The sequence below is a fragment of the Nicotiana tabacum genome, chromosome 8 (assembly GCF_000715075.1).
Source record: "Nicotiana tabacum cultivar K326 chromosome 8, ASM71507v2, whole genome shotgun sequence".
NCBI classification, from domain to species: domain Eukaryota; kingdom Viridiplantae; phylum Streptophyta; class Magnoliopsida; order Solanales; family Solanaceae; genus Nicotiana; species Nicotiana tabacum.
Window position 1 is genome coordinate 36056412 of NC_134087.1, and position 17406 is coordinate 36073817.

Sequence of the window (17406 nt, forward strand, 5' to 3'; positions counted from 1 at the left end):
ATGGGATCTTGGAGGAGCAGTGTTAATGCGAACATTATGTGGTCTACGACAGCAAACTATATAAGAGAGGCTGTGATAGAGGTGTTAGGGGTCTCGACCAGCGTCTCTGGCAGGCACAAAGGAGGCTGGTGGTGGAATGAAGTGGCACAAGGTAAATTGGTAGCGAAAAAAGAGGTGTACCAGACATTAGTGGGGAGAATAGGTGAGGAGGAGAGGCGAGCGTGCATGGAGAGGTATAAAGTAGCTAGGAAGGAAGCGAAGCTGGCGGTCACAAATGCTAAGACTGCGGCTTATAGTAGTATGTACGAGGAACTAGGGGAAAAGGAGGGGAGAAGAAGTTATTTAGGCTGGCCAAGCTAAGAGAGAGGAAAGCTCGAGATTCAAACTGAGTGAGATGCATCAAGGACGACGATGGTAGAGTATTGATTGAAGATTCCTAGATTAAGAGGGGATGGAAGACTTACTTTCAAAAACTTCTTAACGAAGTAGGGGATCGAGATATTGTGCTCGGTGAATTTGAGCATTCCGAGAGTCATAGTGACTCTGGGTACTGCAGGCACATCAGGGTTGAGGAGATCATGGGAGCTATGAGTAAGATGAGTAGGGGCAAATCGATCGGGCCTAACAAGATTTTGGTAGAATTTTGGAAGTGTGTGGGGAAAGTAGGTTTGGAGTGGTTGACTAGGTTGTTGAATGCTATTTTTAAGGCGGAGAGGATGCCAGATGAGTGGAGGTGGAGTATGGTGGTCCCACTGTATAAGAACAATGGTGATATCTAGAGTTGTAATAATTATAGGGCTATCAAATTACTGAGTCATACTATAAAAGTATGGGAGAGGGTGGTTGAAGCAAGGTTGAGGATGATGGTGTCTGTTTCCAACAACCAGTTTGGTTTCATGCCGAGCCGTTCTACTACAGAATCTATACACCTTGTTAGGAGGTTGGTTGAATAGTACAGAGATAGGAAGAAAGACCTACACATGGTGTTTATTTACCTAGAAAAAGCATATGACAAGGTTCCTAGAGAAGTTATCTGGAGAAGCTTGAAGGAAATAGGCGTGTGAGTTCCCTAGATTATGGCGATTAAGGACATGTATGATGGGGAAAAGACTCGGGTTAGGACAGTAGAAGGCTACTTTGAGGATTTTTCGGTTGTTATGGGGTTACACCAAGGTTCTGCACTCAGTCCGTTCCTATTCACCCTGGTGATAGACGCGTTAACACATCAAATTCAAGGGGATGTGCCATGGTGCATGCTATTCGCCGATGACATAGTTCTGATTGATGAGTCGCGAACCGGTGTTAACGAAAGGCTGGAGGTTAGGAGACAAGCTCTTGAATCTAAGGGTTTCAAGCTTAGCAGGACAAAGACAGAATACCTGGAGTGTAAGTTCAGCGCTGAGCAGAGGGAAGTGGGTGTGGATGTGAGGCTTGAATCACAAGTCATCCCGAGTAGAGATAGCTTCAAGTACCTTAGGTCGGTTATCCAGGGGGGAGGGGAGATCGATGAGAATGTTACACATCGTATCGGGGTAGGATGGATGAAGTGGATGTTAGCATCTGGAGAATTGTGTGACAAGAGAGTGTCACTAATACTCAAAGGTAAGTTCTATAAAGCGGTGGTTAGGCCGACCATGATGTATGAGGCTGAGTATTGGCCGATTAAGAAATCACATATCCAGAAGATGAAGGTAGCAGAAATGAGGATGTTGCGGTGGATGTGCGGGCATATTAGGATGGATAAGATTAGGAATGATGATATTCGGGAGAAGGTGTGCGTGGCTCCCATTGATGACAAGATGCGGGAAGCACGGCTAAGGTGGTTCAGGCATGTTCAGAGGAGAAGCCCAGATGCTCCGGTAAGGAGGTGCGAACAGCTGGTTATGGAGGGCACGAGAAGAGGTAAAGGGCAGCCTAAGAAGTATTAGGGGGAGGTGATTAGGCAGGATATGGCGAGGCTTCAGATTTCCGAGGACATGGCACTTGATAGGAACATATGGAGGTCGAGTATTAGGGTTGTAGGTTAGGAGGTAGTTGAGCCTTATCTTATGCCATAACTTTGTGAGACTAGTTTGGTAGGGATACTTTTTTGCTTTTGCTTTGTATCATTCTTCTTGATTTTATGTTGTTCTTATTTTTCATATTTTTTTTCCATATTATTTCTGTGGTGTTATTAATATTGTCTTCTTTTGTCTTTTTGTCTTTTTGTCTTCTTGAGTCGAGAGTCTTTCGAAAATAGCCTCTCTGCTTTTTCGGGGTAGGGGTAAGGTCTGCGTACATAATACCCTCCCCAGACCCCATTAGTGGGATTTCACTAGGTTGTTGTTGTTGTTGTTGTTAACGAGGGAAAAATAAAGCCTACTAGAGGTCGTACCAACCCAATGCGTAAGAGCCCCTGCCGCCAGCCCATACAAGAGGTTGTACCGACCCAATACGTAAAAGCCATTGCTGCCAGCCCATATAAGAGGTCATACCAACCTAATGCGTAAGAGCCACTGTTTCCTACCCATATAAGAGGTCATACCGACCTAATACGTAAGAGACACTATCGCCAACCCATATAAGAGGTCATACCGACCCAATGTGTAAGAGCCACTATCGCCATCCCGTATAAGAGGTCATACCGACCTAATGCGTAAGAGCCATTATCGCCAGCCCATATAAGAGGTCATACCGACTCAATGCGTAAGAGCCACTGTCACCAGCCCATACAAGAGTTCGTACCGACCTAATGCATAGGAGCCTAAGGGCCAGCTTTAAATTCGAAAATTTAAGGGTCAATAAGCTCGAGCCGAAACCCGATTTGGAGACTGAACCCGAAGAAGTTAACCGAATATGCCTAATAGCAAAAGCATAAGAGCCTATGATGCCAGCTTACATTAAAAGGTCATACCAACCCGACGCGTGAGAATCTAAAAAATTCGCGCAAAAGACCTCGGAGCCAATACGACAGACTCACAGATCAATTCTCGACCATTGATAAATGCTCGATGGTAGCAGGAATCCAAGGGTCTAAAATTGAGACCCACAACTTCAGATCAATTGCCAACAAATGCCACAAGTTCAGAAAAAGGTAAAAAAATTGACACACATATAAAAGATACATAAGAGTACAAATACAAAGCCTACATCTGGAAGCCCTTGCAAAGGCAGAAATCAAATGAAAACCTTAATCTAGCACCAGAGCTATGTCTTCGATGGCAGAAGATACGCTTTCAGCAACTTCGGCCTTAGCCTCCGGGTTTCCAATGGCCTCCTCCCCTTCAGGGACCTCGCCTCCATCTTTGTCACCTCTTGAGTCGCTGACCGACTCGCTTTCGGAAGGAAGCAGGGCCGCAACTTCCTCTTCTAGGGACTTCACCCTCTCAACCTCGGTAATTAAATCCATGCCCCCCACGTGTATGTCCTCGAGCGTCTGTCTCTGAGATTCTAACCAGGCGTGATTCACAGCTTGGGTCTGGTGCAGCTCGGCTTCTTCGGACACCTTCCGAGCCTAAGCATTTGCAGTAGCGGCGTCCTCCTTATGCAAGGTCACGAGCGCCTCGGCCTCAGCCCTAACATCGGATAGCGTAGCAACTAACGCAGCATGGAGATCCTTATGTTTGTTGCTCTTAGCCCTCGCATCTTCGAGACAATACCCGATCGAAACCACCTCTTCTCGGAGGACATCTCTCTCAAAGATTACCTCACTCAGATGTCGCTTGAGCTCAAGAATTTCAGAGTCCCTGGCTCAGAGCTCCTTCCCCATAAGGACATCCTTCTCCTTAAACTGTGAAAATTTACCCAAAGATATTAAAATATGGAATTCAGTCAGACATACAGACAAAAAATAGACAAGAGCTATGTAACCTATTCAGTAAGATGAGCCTTTTCCCGGGACGCCGCATCCAAGCAATCCCGAAAGCCATGAAGTTCTTCCTCCCTCTTGGTAGAAAGAGCCCTGAGCTCATCGGCTTCCCAGGTAAGCTTCTTATGTTCGCCCTCGCGGCAAGTCAGCTCGGCTTCAAAATTGGTAAACGTTTGGTCATAAAGCACCTTGGCCTGGAACCATGGAAGAAAAAAGTTTAGAAAGGCAAAGGTCGGGGCACCAAGCAGAGTGTACAAATAGATTACCTGCTCATATAGCCTATCGATCTCGGTAAAAATAAGCAAAATATCAGGCTCAGGCTTTTCCTCAGGCGCAGCAGAAGGCTTTTCGAACACATCTTTATCACCCACGGGCTTCCCCACGCCGAGAGACTCTATATTATGGATATCTTGTGTTTCCCTCGGAGGAAAGGCCGATTCAGAAGGGGAATCACTCACTTCAACGACATCGACTAGGCCAATGGGGGCTGCCCCTTGCTTCTGAAGAGCTTCGGAATTGGGCTCCCCTAGATCGCCTGCCAAAAGCACCTCGGCTCGAGGGAAATTTTGGTCGTCGGCAATAGCATCTAATATACCCTCGCAAGCCTCTTCAGCCTGAAGCGGTGCAGCGACGGAACCGAGCCGCGATTCGAACGCCGCCAACTCAATAGTATGAGAGGTAGTCAAATCCTCTCCCCCTTCGGGTGCTGACAAAGGATCATCTTTCCTTTCGCCTCCAGCTCGAGGACTCCCCAACCCTTCTAGAATTAAGACCGTTGAACCATACATAGGATCTTCCATTCTGGTTTTCTTGGATTTCGGAGGACAAGCCGGCGATCCCCCTCGTCTTTTCCTCTCTTCATCGAGTGTTGGGCCACCCGCTTTCCCAGGCAGAATTTCTCTCATCAAGAAGAACTCCCCCAGACCTGCCCAAGTACAAAAACAAGCATAGGGAATGAGAGTACAATTAGTAACAACCTTTGTAAAACTGAAACTATAGCAGAAAATGAAATCCCACAGTGATCCTTGGCTTCCCATCGAGCCTTGTATAAATCGTGCCATACGCGCTCGACGTATGGGCAGATCGAGTCCAGTTTAGCTACCCAGCCTGAAAGATTACTTACCGCATCAGGGTACGCCGCGACAGCTGTATCAGCGGAGGAAGTCAGTCCACGAAGAAATGTATCCAAAAGAAAGAAATGGGCAGTTAATTAAATATGCCTACTTACGCTTCGTGTTCTATCTTTCGGTGAACTACATCCTCTCTGTGGGAATCAAGTCCGAAGTCCTAACTCGGATGAAATAGCTCATCTACCCCCCATTCTTAACCTCATCGGTGCAAGCAAAGAGGGCCCTCGAGGCCCGGCAATGCAGCTTAATCAAGCCCCCGCAAAAGAGTCGGGGACTGTACATTCTAATCAAATGGTCAAGGGTGAAGGGCATCCCCTCGATCATATTCACGTAATATCTGGTCATGTAAACGATACGCCAAAATAACGGATTAATTTGGCCGAGAGTCACTTGATATGGTTTGCAAAAGTTGAAGATCGCGGGGTCTATCGAAGTCATGGAGGGCACCGACGGGCCGAGGGTAAATGGATAAGTATACACACTGAGGAAGACGGCCTTATACATCGTTATGTCCTCCCCCCGAGAAGGAACCTCCACTAGTACCACGTCTCCCCAGCAACAGTCAATTTTCACCCTTTCGATGTCCGTTATTAAACTGACGTATTGGGACACGGATTCGCATTACCCCGGCTTCATAGAAGGTCTCTCGACCTTAAAATTAGAGGTCGTCTTAAAGGCCCCTAGAATGAACTCTCCAACGCTAGGAGACGCTGTCGCTTTACCCTCAGAAGAGAGTGTGGAAGAGGAAGGCACATCTCCCTTAGGGATGGAGGTGGAAGTGTTTACCATTTTTACCAGGGGATTACAAAGAAGAAATTTTCGGGAAAAGGCGCGGGAGAGAGGTAACAAGAAAGAAAAACTCTGTTGGGAGCCTGATGATGCAGTAGAAAGGGAGGGGCGAAGAAATGATACTTATAGAAGCCTAACATATGCGGTTGGGGCAGACCAAAAGGCAGCCAACCACTATAATTAATTCAAAGTCTTTGAGGATTGTGTGGACGCGACCTTTAGAAGCCCTGCCTATTACATTAGTCATTTGGCAGGACATAACTATTTGTTTCGATGGAGGCGCCGGAGGGGCAAGATCTCGAGGATGTTTCCCTTCGTTTTACTCTAAGAAACGCGTGGACTATCTGTATACGGCTAAAATCGGGAAGATCAATTTTACGGTCGATAAGGTATTGCGTAATCTCATCTCAAAGGGCCCGGAGAACAGCCCGGGGTCCGATGCCTTCGGGGATTTTTTGTGCCCGGTGTCGGGGCAGAATGAATCGGTGCTTGTTGCAAGTAAGCGGGAAGTTCCCTAGGAGCAGTACTTTCTGACATCGCCTGCGCAAACAGTGACAGCCTGCACCAGGCTGATTGAGTGGTTGTACCAGTCACTTTATGTAATAACTACACATGTCATATAAGGATTTCCCCTCATATATAAAGGGGATCTGAGACATAATATTGAAAAGACAAGAACATTCTCTCTGCTTTCTAACAAATTCTCTTGGCTCCACTACTTATATTTATTGCGTTCTATTTATTGTTCTTCATTTATTGCTTATTATTGGCCATAAAGAGCCACCATTGAATTTATCATAATTGTTAGTCCTCCATCGACTATCCTCGGCAGGGAATCCGACTCGACCTCGAGGCCCCGAATATGCAAGCTCGAGACCCCGATTATTAGCCATTCAGTTTGATTATTATATTGTTTTCAAGCTATCATCTTGTTTCCAAGTCCTTCACTTAGCATCCATTGCTTAACAACTAGCATAAATATAGATCACATTTTTTAGAACCACAAAATGAAATCTAATTGTAATTACCATTTTCGCGGTAAACAGTACCAATCAGACACACTTTATATTGGGATCAAGAAAATTTCGTTTTAATAGTTGTGGGCTAGGGGTATTAATTCTTTTATGTTAATTCAAAAGTTGATTTCTTATTCTATTTTTAAAACAAACAAAAAAAAAGACACATTTTATATAGGGGTCATTTGGGATTTAGAATACTAATCCTGAGATAGATTTGAGTCTACTTTCATTTTCTGTTTGATTAATGTAAGTACGTGATTTTTGCCCTATATGAAATACTCCTATAAAATTCCAAGAAAATAGATTTTGTTAATTATTTACCATTTTAGGAATTTTGTTGAATTTTATTTAATTGTTTACAATTTTGTGCATGTTTAAGTTTTATTTAGATCATGAAAAATACCAAAATATCACGCATTGCATTTAAGATTTAATTTTACATTTTATATTAATTGGTAAATTAGTGTTTTACAAAAATAGAAAAATAACAAAAATAACTCATTTTTTGCATTATTTAATTTTTAGCATCGAATTTTTGTAGTTTTTCTTTTAATTTGGTATTTAATTAGTTGTGTTGTATTAATTATTATTTAGAGTTAATTAATTTAATTCGGTAGGATAATATGGTTTTGAGATTTAATTTAGGTTTTTATTTTTAATTGGAAAAAGAAAAGAATTAAAGAAAAGAAAATAAAAAGAAAAAAGTTAAAAAGAATCAGATTTTGGGCCCTTTTATTCGATTTTCCTCAGGCCCAAATGAATTATCCCTCAAACACCCATCAACCCTGGCCCAAACCCGCTCCAATACCCGGTCCAACCCCCTCAAAATCCAAACGGCGTCGTTCCTGAATTGAAAAATCTGAGCCGTTGATCCTTGTAAATCTAACGAACCAGAACTAACTTCCTCTAACTATTAAACGGACGAAATCAGACCCCCTACCCCCTCACTCATCTCTCACAACCCCTTCAGTCTCTCACGTAATGCCACCGCCTGCCGCCTGCCGGAAATCGCCCACGGCGGCGGCCGACGTCCAATCGCCATGAAATTAACACCAGATACTCTCCTCACCCCCTCTTTCCAAATCCCCATTCACTTTCCCTTAAATCTGGCCTGAGCTCCTCGAATATCAGATTAAAACTCGGAACCCTAGCGCCGCCATAGTTTCTCCGGTGGCGGCGCCACTACCAATCGACCCCAAACTAACACCAAAGAACCCCCAAGCCTTCCTTGTCCCAAATCTGTCACTCTTTTCCCTCGAATCACCCTAACTTTCGTCGAATCTTGAATCGAAGTTGAAGCTTTAAAAGCCCAAAATCAGAATCTCTTGAATATGTGGCATGCATGACATAGGCTTCCAGTTTCCAGAGTTTTGAAATCTAATTCAAGGCAAAATTAATGTTGTCCGCTTGTTCTTGACAAAGAACAAGCGATTAGCATCAATTTTGTTTAAATTAGGGCATACATAAGTGTTTATTTGAGTTGGTAAGTCCTCTCTTCTCTTATCTTTTCTGTCCATTTTGTCCACTTCCTTTCTTCTCATTTTTTCGTGGATAGACTGAAAATTGACCAAGGTTCTGAACCTAGGCTTTCTTTTCTTTTTTTTCTTCTACTAGATCGAACCATGTCTGTATTTGTTCCGACTGTGTTTCAGTTTTCCTTTCAACTTTTAAACGTTGTTTTATTCACTCGTCATGCTTAATTGTCATTCATGATTTTAAGGTTCTGATTTTTAGTCGTATGATTAGTTTAATTAGATGTTGTTGACTTGGTAATATAGTTAATTCTAGCTCATTATTTGGTTTAAATCAGTCGTTTAGTTTAGATTTTGGTTTTGAAATTATTTAATTGGTTTCTTCTTCTGCTTTTCATGAATTACCAAATGGATTTTCTGATTGGCTTTGGGCTTTGGGGTCATTTTTGACCCATTTTCAAGGGAAGCCCGCTCAATTGGGTTTAAGTTATTGGGTCAACTAGACCCGTGAGATAGGCTGGGGTAATTGACAGAGGTTTAAGGGTTAGTTTGGGGAATTTAGGTAAGGGAATCTCTTTTAACTGATTGAGGAAACTTCCAAGAAGCTGGGGTGAGGACTAATGCGAAATTTGATTTTTGAACCTAAGGCTATCTAAGAAAGAATAAAAATATCAAAAGGGTAAAAGTGCAATAAACTGAATCCCACCTACTGCCCTAAAAGCTTGCCTATAAAGGCACTCTTTCTTCAGGCTCAAGGCAGAGATTGGAGGGACTAAAAAATTCTAAAAAGGTTGCGGACGGCTAAGCTAAAAAAATACTTGAATACTCTTGCATTTTGGGTAGAAGTTGATCTAATTCTGCAAGTTTAGTCTTTCAATTTTGAAACCTTCGAAGAATTTCTAGCTTATTCTGGGATTAAAAGATGATTTGAGGGTTGTTAGATCACTGTTCCATTGTTGATCTTGAGTTGACTTCTACTGTTACTTCCTGTTTGTTTGGTTTACTGCTGCTGCTTCTCTCTGACCTCAAGCTTGATTTTTCTGGTTTTGTTTTGCTATAATTAGGTACATGTTCCTGAATCCTATTTAATGTGAAGCTTTAGTTGAAGTATGAAATGGAAATTGGGAGTTTTAAGCACAGTCTCAACTTGTTTTGTTCATAGCTTAATTTCATCTTCTTCTTTTTTTGAATTATTGAGTTATCTAGTGCATTGAATTCTGCTGGATGCTGACAATACCCTTCTGAGAGCTATATTTGGTTGTACTCGATGGGAAATCAATTTTCTATCAAGTATCTTGTAGCTAGATGTTGTTTATCTGGCATTATTCTGGAAAACTCTATGAATAACTAGTTTGGTCATTAGATTGTGCATTCGACCATGTTAGATCGTGCAGATTCTATTAGGTCTCTTCCTGCTATGTAATGCATCTGGTTATTACAGCATATTTCGTTGTATTTCAATAGCATTGCATTCATGCAATGGGTAACTGAATATTTCTTAAGTAGTAATCAATAGAAGTCATGCTTAAAAGAAAAGGAAAATGATTCAAGTTACTTTAAGAGTCAAGCTGTGCATTGACTTATTTATGATGTGCTTTTTTAAAAAACATATTTAGTTTAAGATTGATGTTTAGATTTGCATTTGTTCATTGGAGAGTCCCATACAATTCTATTTGTCAATTATAGGTATTGAACAGAGGTTTTAAGCACATTTGAAATTGTCCTTTGAAATTAGTTGAAGGTTGATTCTAGCATGATTGATTGTTATTGAATGCTCTGCTGGTACCATGTCAATATTTCTGATTTCAGCTGCCATTTATGCGCCTAGAGACTCGAACTCGAGTCTGGTCTTCCTCAGGCCTTAGTTCTCAAAAGATTGGGCTATTATTTGGGCTTTGGATCATGAGGCCACTTAAAACGGAGTTGCAGGCTTCATCATATCGGGCCTGCTTGTTTCAAATTTCCTTTTCATTTGCTGAAGATGGCATGAGCCAGTTAACAATCAGATCTGTCCTTTTCTTTAACGCGAAAATTTCTGTTTAGGCTAATATAAACATTAGATTTTAAAAAAAGGTTAAAAATCCCAACTCTTTAGTGCATAATGATTTAGATTTCGTTAATTAGTTGGAGCATGATGGCCCTCACTTAATCGATTTTAATCCTTTGAATCCGAGGCGAGCCATTTAGCAAATTTCCATGGCCCTCGCAAAGTTAACAACGCATAGTTGCTTTAGGCACGTTATTTTAATAATATTACCTTCTTAAATTCGAGTGCGCATTTTATGTGACCCAAATCCAAATCTTAATAATGTTGAATAAAATGTGTTTCGGATTGCGGGTGCATTTCATGTGGCGCGGTCCAAAGGCATGTTTTAGACGACATTAAATATTCTTTAAAATTAATTAAAGTGATTGATAATTTAAAATTGTACCATAGTCTAAAACATGTATTAAAATCAAATAATAGGCCAATTATAATGGTTTAAGCGACCGTGCTAGAACCACGGAACTCGGGAATGCCTAACACCTTCTCCCGGGTTAACAGAATTCCTTACTTAGAATTTCTGGTTCGCAGACTTCAAAAGGAAAGTTGAATTTCCTCGATTTGGGATTTTAAAATAAACCGGTGACTTGGGACACCAGAAAACAAACCATCCCAAGTGGCGACTCTGAATAAAATAAATAAATAATCACATTTCAAATAATGCCACTTTAATTGGAAAAACTCTTTATATATACCCTCGGGTGTAGTAAATAGGAGGTGTGACAGCTCTGGCGACTCTGCTGGAGATCGAACCCAGAATCTCTTGTTCTGGGTTCAAGAATTCGAGATTAGAATAGCTGTTATGATTGGCTTTATCTGTTACCTAATTTTCCTACATGTTCGTGCCTAATGTGCTAAATGCTTTTACCGCTTTGATATTCTTGAATTGTATATAAAATGCTACGAAACCCTGCCTCTCTCTGAGTCTTCTAAATCATGGAGAAGGGTGCACTTCATGTGACTTCTCTTCTGTCTAGAGTCTTATCCCATTTTAGAACGAGGTTCGGATAAGTTGCTAAGCCGGTGAAGCTTCTGTATTCCCGGTACGCTGCCCCCCTCGGCTCGAGTTGTCCGCTCGGGTAAGCCAGGTCTAGAACAATAAACCCAGGTTTTAAACCTAGTATAATAAAACCTCATGCCGGATCCCTAGTAGGAACGTTTGTTTGCATCACGTACATTTGACTTCGGAGACTCAACATAGGGGTTGGGTCTGTCTAGGACAAGCGTACCCGAAATGAAAAGACCATCCTGATGCATCCTACGTGCTACTTGTGCATTTATTTGTTTCGGATTTGCATGTTGACCGGCTTGTGGATAATAGAAGAAATTGGGAAAAGAAAATAACAGTGTGAAGGCTCAGAGAGGTAGCTACTTGTTTTGAAAAATCAGTGTCCAAAATATACCGAAACTCTGCCAAAATTTTGGAAAAAAAAGAAAAAAAGAAAGTTTTATCTTTAAAATTAATTGGTTTTCATTTTGTCAAATCAGGCCGAACTACGCCAGTTTGATTCTCACCGGATGTGGGATACGCAGGCAACTCCCATGGGGTCCAACTTCCTTTTTGCAAAAATAGCCCAAAAACAACAAAATTTTATTTTTGTGACAAATAAGCAGGGTGATGTCATTCTTGTTTAAAATAAGCCGAATGTCCCCAAAAGGGCATCGAAAGGCTGTTTTTGTAAGAACAACCACTTTTGTTCATTTTTTTATTTTTCGACCGGTTAGCAGGCACAACCTTAAAATCTTCTTCCCCAAAGTGCTGAAAGGTCGTATCAGCAAAAATCGGGTTTTATTTTTGAAGGGAAATTTTGAAAAAATGGTATTATTTTTTTGGGGTCAAAATAAGTAATTAAATCACCTTAATAAATGTGCAGGATGAGCACAAATGAAATTGAACCCTTCACAGTCCTTAAAGAGATCCCCTTACAGCTCCACATGTGGTAGAATGATCTAGGAAAAGGCAGTAGAGAAACCGTGGTAAAGGTTCTGGGAGGTCTCATCGGACTATTGAACATCAAGCCAAGGTTGGACATAATTGAAGCATTAGTACCTTTTTGGGACCCAACTCGCAATGTGTTCCGGTTCTCTGACTTTGAGCTCACATCCACGCTGGAGGAAGTTGTAGGTTATGCTAGCCTTAATGGAAACCTTAGAAGTCGATATCCAGTGTCCCCAAGATCGGTATCTCCCCACAGATTTCTGGATTTGTTGAGTATTAGTCGGGATATCCAGAATGGAAATTTATCCGAAGGTTTTTGCACTCTCTAATTCTTGTACCAGCGCTATGGTAACCCCCGAGGTTTTGAAGAGCCGAACATTGGTCTGACCCATGCCGGGAATAAAGATAAATGGGAGGCAAGGCGGGGTTTAGCTTTTATAGTAGCCTTTGTGGGTGTTGTAGTTTGTCCGCGAAAAGATGGTAATATAGAGGTGGATCTCTAGGAATGATCGATGTTGCAATCAAGAAAGCCAACAACACTATGGTTCCCTTGATCTTATCTGAAATCTACCAAGCCTTGACTATCTGTCGGGAAGGGGGAAAGTTCTTCCAGGGCTGCAATCTGTTACTACAATTATGGATGCAGGAACATCTCTGCCACCGGGTTGGGTATATGAATTATGGTATGACCGGTTTGAGTTGCATTGAAGAATTTGAAAGCCGAGTAGTGGGTATTGAATTCCCCGAGGGTACTGAAGCTTGGCTTGCACATTTGAGCTCCTTGACCTCTGATGAAATTGAGTGGGCATTCGGATGGCTTCCTGTCACCGAAGCAGTATACATGTCAGTTGAATTGTGGTATCTCCTCCTGATAGGCATCCGGAGCATCCAGTCGTATGCCCCCACAGGGTTTTCCGCCAATTGGGAAGATTTCAAACCGTTCCCCATGACGAAGAGTTGAGTAAACATGTCATTGAATTAGGCCCAAAAGCCGTATTTCCAGAAGGGAGAATTCGCCAGGTGTGGAATGAATGTAGATTTCATGAACCTAAGACTATGGTGCGGGATCTAGCTAGAGGTGAAGTAGACCCCAAGTACACTATTTGGTTCGGTAAAAGGTTCCAGATTCCGGAGAGACCTGCTAAGAGAGCTCATGTTCAGCAATTCACCAACGACTCACAAGAGCAGTGGGGTTGGTTGGCAAAATAAGAAAGCTATAGGGCCAAAATAAGTAAATTAGAGGGACAAATCAGGGACCTCAAGTTTGGCAACAGTATCTAGGCTGTCGCAGATGAAGGGGAAAAGAAAAAGCTAACTCAGGAAAACGAAGCCCTCAAAGCTGAAATCCAGAAAATGAGAATAACTACTAGAAACCCAGAAAGAAGCCGAGCGGACGAAAAGCTTATAAGCAGTCTGAGAAAGAAAGCACATGAGTGTCAAGATGACCTAGAAAAGTCTGAAGCCAGCCTAGCAAAAGTCGGGGCCCAATTGGCAAAGAACGCAGAAGGGCGGGTATAGTTTGTGCATCAAATGAAAAGAAAATATGAAAGAACGATCACCAATCTGAAGAGAAAGTTAACTACCCTTGATAATGAGGCGGCCAAGCAGGCCAAGGACTTTAAAGCTGATTGGGAACATTGTTATGCTTTGATGGCTCAGATGGAGGAAGAAATGCAACAATTGCAAAATCAAAACCATCATGGCACTCAGGTATTAGAAGCCAGGAATCAGCATATAGGGCAATTGCTTCAGGAAAAGGGCAGAATCCGAGAGAGGATCAGAGCCATTGCTGACTACATTACCGTAAAGTGCCAAGCGTGCGAGGACATGACTCGTACCACCTTTTTCGCTGTAGTGATGACTTTCGTTCGCCAGATAATGAGTGATTTAGAGCAGCTGCAAGGGGATCTCGCATATAGACCCGCGGCGAGGCCGAATGATGTCCCGTGGGCCCAAGGAGTATTAATGTATTCCTGATTTTCACTTGAGTCTGTTTCTGCTGGAGTCTGTCAGTTTATTTCCGAGTCTGTATTTTCTTTCTGTCAGAGTCTGTTAGTCTGTTCTTGAGTCTATATTGTTATCTTGCTATTAGAGTCTGTTGGTTTCCTTTTTAAGTCTGTTAGTTTTGAGTCATTGTAATCAAAGCATTTTCTTTTTATGAAAAAATTGAAATCCCAAAATATTTTGTTATTTATTATCCCCAGAACTACGCCCGGTCTGATTTATGCGGGGTCATGATATGTAGGCAATATCCATAGGATTCGACTATAAAAAAATAAAAATAAAAAGAGTGGGAGTGGAGATAAGAAAATGGGAAAGAAAAAGAAAAACCGGAATGAAGCATGCAACCGTTGCAAAACATGTAGAAATACATTTAACTGTATAGGTGCATCATACCCCCAATGTGCGATTACCTGTCTATTATTTGTTCCAAACTAACCATTTGCTGATGTTACATCCAGCCCAGGTTTTATAGAAAGGTGGTTGGTTTTGTGGTAGTCTGGCTTCCCATCCATACTTCACGAGGTAGAAGGGAAGTATTGAAATATCTTCAGAAATGACTCTGCCAACAGTTCCTATTGCGGATGAGAGTCTGATCTTGGGCATCCCAACTTCAGAATCGACAGTTCCCGAGGAAAACAGGCTACTACATCTCCGCATGATGGAAATGTGGGACGCCTGGGCAAACAGAAGAGAACCACCAAGTACAATCCCTGGATTTCCCGAGCTTTTTCCCAGGGCAAGTAGGACCTCCAACATCCCCATAAACTACCCAAACACACCACTAGGACACCCAACTATTTCGGCCCATTTTGTGGGAACACCTTCTGAGGTTCGCCCCCAGGTGTTAATGTCCGGCGCAGCCTCAAATATCTTCACCGCTCCACCTTGCTCGACCACGACACAGCCTATACTGGAAGGCCTGGTTTTGACCCCTCAGCTTTCACCTTCAAAACATCCACGTTTCCAATGGAACCTCCTCAGTTTCCCACTTATACTTACTCTCAACCACCCCGATACGAACTCACTGTGGGGCAAGAAAAGATCACCAAAACTCCTGAGCTAGAAGAGATTGCGAAGAAGATGAGGAGTATGGAACAGAGTCTCAAAAGCATACAGGGCTTGAGTGGACAAAAAAGTGTATCCTATGCCGACTTATGTATATTCCCTCATGTGAATCTACCATTGGGATTCAAAACCCCAAAATTTGAGAAGTATGATGGACACGGTGATCCTATTGCTCATCTCAAGAGATATTGCAACCAGCTGCAAGGAGCCGGTGGGAAGGAAGAACTCCTCATGGCCTATTTCGGAGAAAGTCTGGTCGGTATCGCATCTGAGTGGTACATGTACTAAGATATGTCTCGCTGGCACATCTGGGATGACCTGGCTAGAGATTTCGTCAGGCAGTTCCAATACAACATTGATATCGCTCCAGATAGGAACTCATTGAAAAACTTGAAGAAGAAATTCTCGGAAAGCTTCCAAGAGTACGCAATTAAATGGCGTGAACAGGCCTCTAGGGTAAAGCCTCCAATGGATGAGATTGAAATGGTCACAGTTTCCTCCAAGCTCAGGAGGCTGACTACTTCCAAGATATGATGTCCTCAATGGGTAAACCGTTCGCTGAAGCTATCAAGATTGGCGAAATGGTGGAAAATGGTTTGAAAACGGGTCGAATTCTAAGCCAATCCGCTATCAGAGCTACCTCCTAAGCCATTCAGGGTGGGTTTGGAGGAGTGGCGAAGGGCAAGAAAAAGGAAGAAACATCCATGGTAGCGTCGGATGCAAGAAAACACCGTACTCCCAGATCCTTTTTCTCCGAAAAGATCCTGCAACACTACTACCCCCACCAAGACGTAGCCTATGCTCCTCAGCCATACCCGGTCATGAATGCTCAACCTTATATCCGGCCACAATAACAAGCCAACCGGAACCAAGCTCTATTTCCTAGAAACCAGCCTCCTTACCAAAACCACTACAACCCCTGGCCTCCACAAAATAATTTCCACCCTCATGAACCACCCAAGAGGCCAAATTTTACACCAATTGGCGAACCCTACTCCACTGTTACCAAAACTTGTTCAAATGGGTCTATCACTCAATGCGCCTATCACTCAAAGCCTGTTACAGAGCCGGTACCCGATGCGCCTATCACTCAAGTGCAGAAGGGCACGACACAGATGACTGTTGGACTCTAAAGAGAGTCGTGGAAAACTTGATAGAACAAAGGAAGATAGTGCTAAGGGATGAAGATATTCCCAACGTGACTAACAACCCGCTGCCGGCCTACAACAACAGGCCGGTAATCGGAATGATTTGTGAGGACAAGAAATTTGACCTTGCATTGAAGGCCATCATTGCCATCGCTGATGTAGAAAGGAAACCAAAAGCTACCCCGAAGCAAGACAAGGGGGAGGAAAAGAACAAAACCACCCCTCCAAAGTCAGAAAAGAAAGTTGAAGTGGAAATTGGGGCAATGCCTCCCAAAGATGATGTTCTCTATGTCCCTCGAGGCCGCCAAGAAAAGCAAATGGCTTTGAGTCCTCCCAGGAGATTCGAACTAAATAAGACAACCCAAATATATGTGCCTAAATGAGCTTATGTGATGCGGGGGCCAATTAATCTACCAAGGCTGAGTGAGCCCATGGTTATTAGCCGCACACCACAAAAGCCCATGACGGATCCTACTGATGTGCCCTGGAATTACAACAAATCAGTGGTGACTTATAAAGGCAAAAAAATCTCGGGAGAAGTTCAAGGAAATAACCCCGCTGAAAAGTATTTCAATCTGGAAGAGGTGAACAATGCCACTAGAAATTGCTTCACATCTAAGAAGACCGTAAGTGCCGAAGAAGCGGATGCCTTCTTTCAAAAGATGAAAATGGTGGATTATGAGGTGATCGACCAGCTTTGAAAATTTCCCGCACAAGTCTCCTTTTTATCTCTGTTGATGAATTCCACCGAATATCAAAAGGTGTTGATCAAGACCCTTAATGAGCATATATACCTATTGAGACTTCTGTAGAGCAGTTGGAGAGAATGGGCGAAAGATTTTTCGCAATTAACCAAATCTCCTTCAGCAAAAATGACTTGCCCTTACAAGGGGCCGCACATAACAAAGCGCTTCACCTGATAGTCAAATGCGAAGGGTACTATGTGAAA

General features: G+C 42.7%; 1 protein-coding gene across 1 annotated transcript; it reads left to right on the forward strand.

The window, feature by feature from the left end:
- LOC107763900 (uncharacterized) lies at positions 1–360 on the forward strand. The gene has a single exon (XM_016582406.1). The coding sequence runs from the start codon at positions 1–3 to the stop codon at positions 358–360; it is 360 nt and encodes a 119-aa protein (XP_016437892.1).
- The last annotated feature ends 17046 nt before the right edge of the window (positions 361–17406 follow it).

Excerpts from the sequence above, each read along its gene's own strand:
- LOC107763900 (XM_016582406.1), top strand. The coding sequence starts at position 1 with ATGGGATCTTGGAGGAGCAGTGTTAATGCGAACATTATGTGGTCTACG.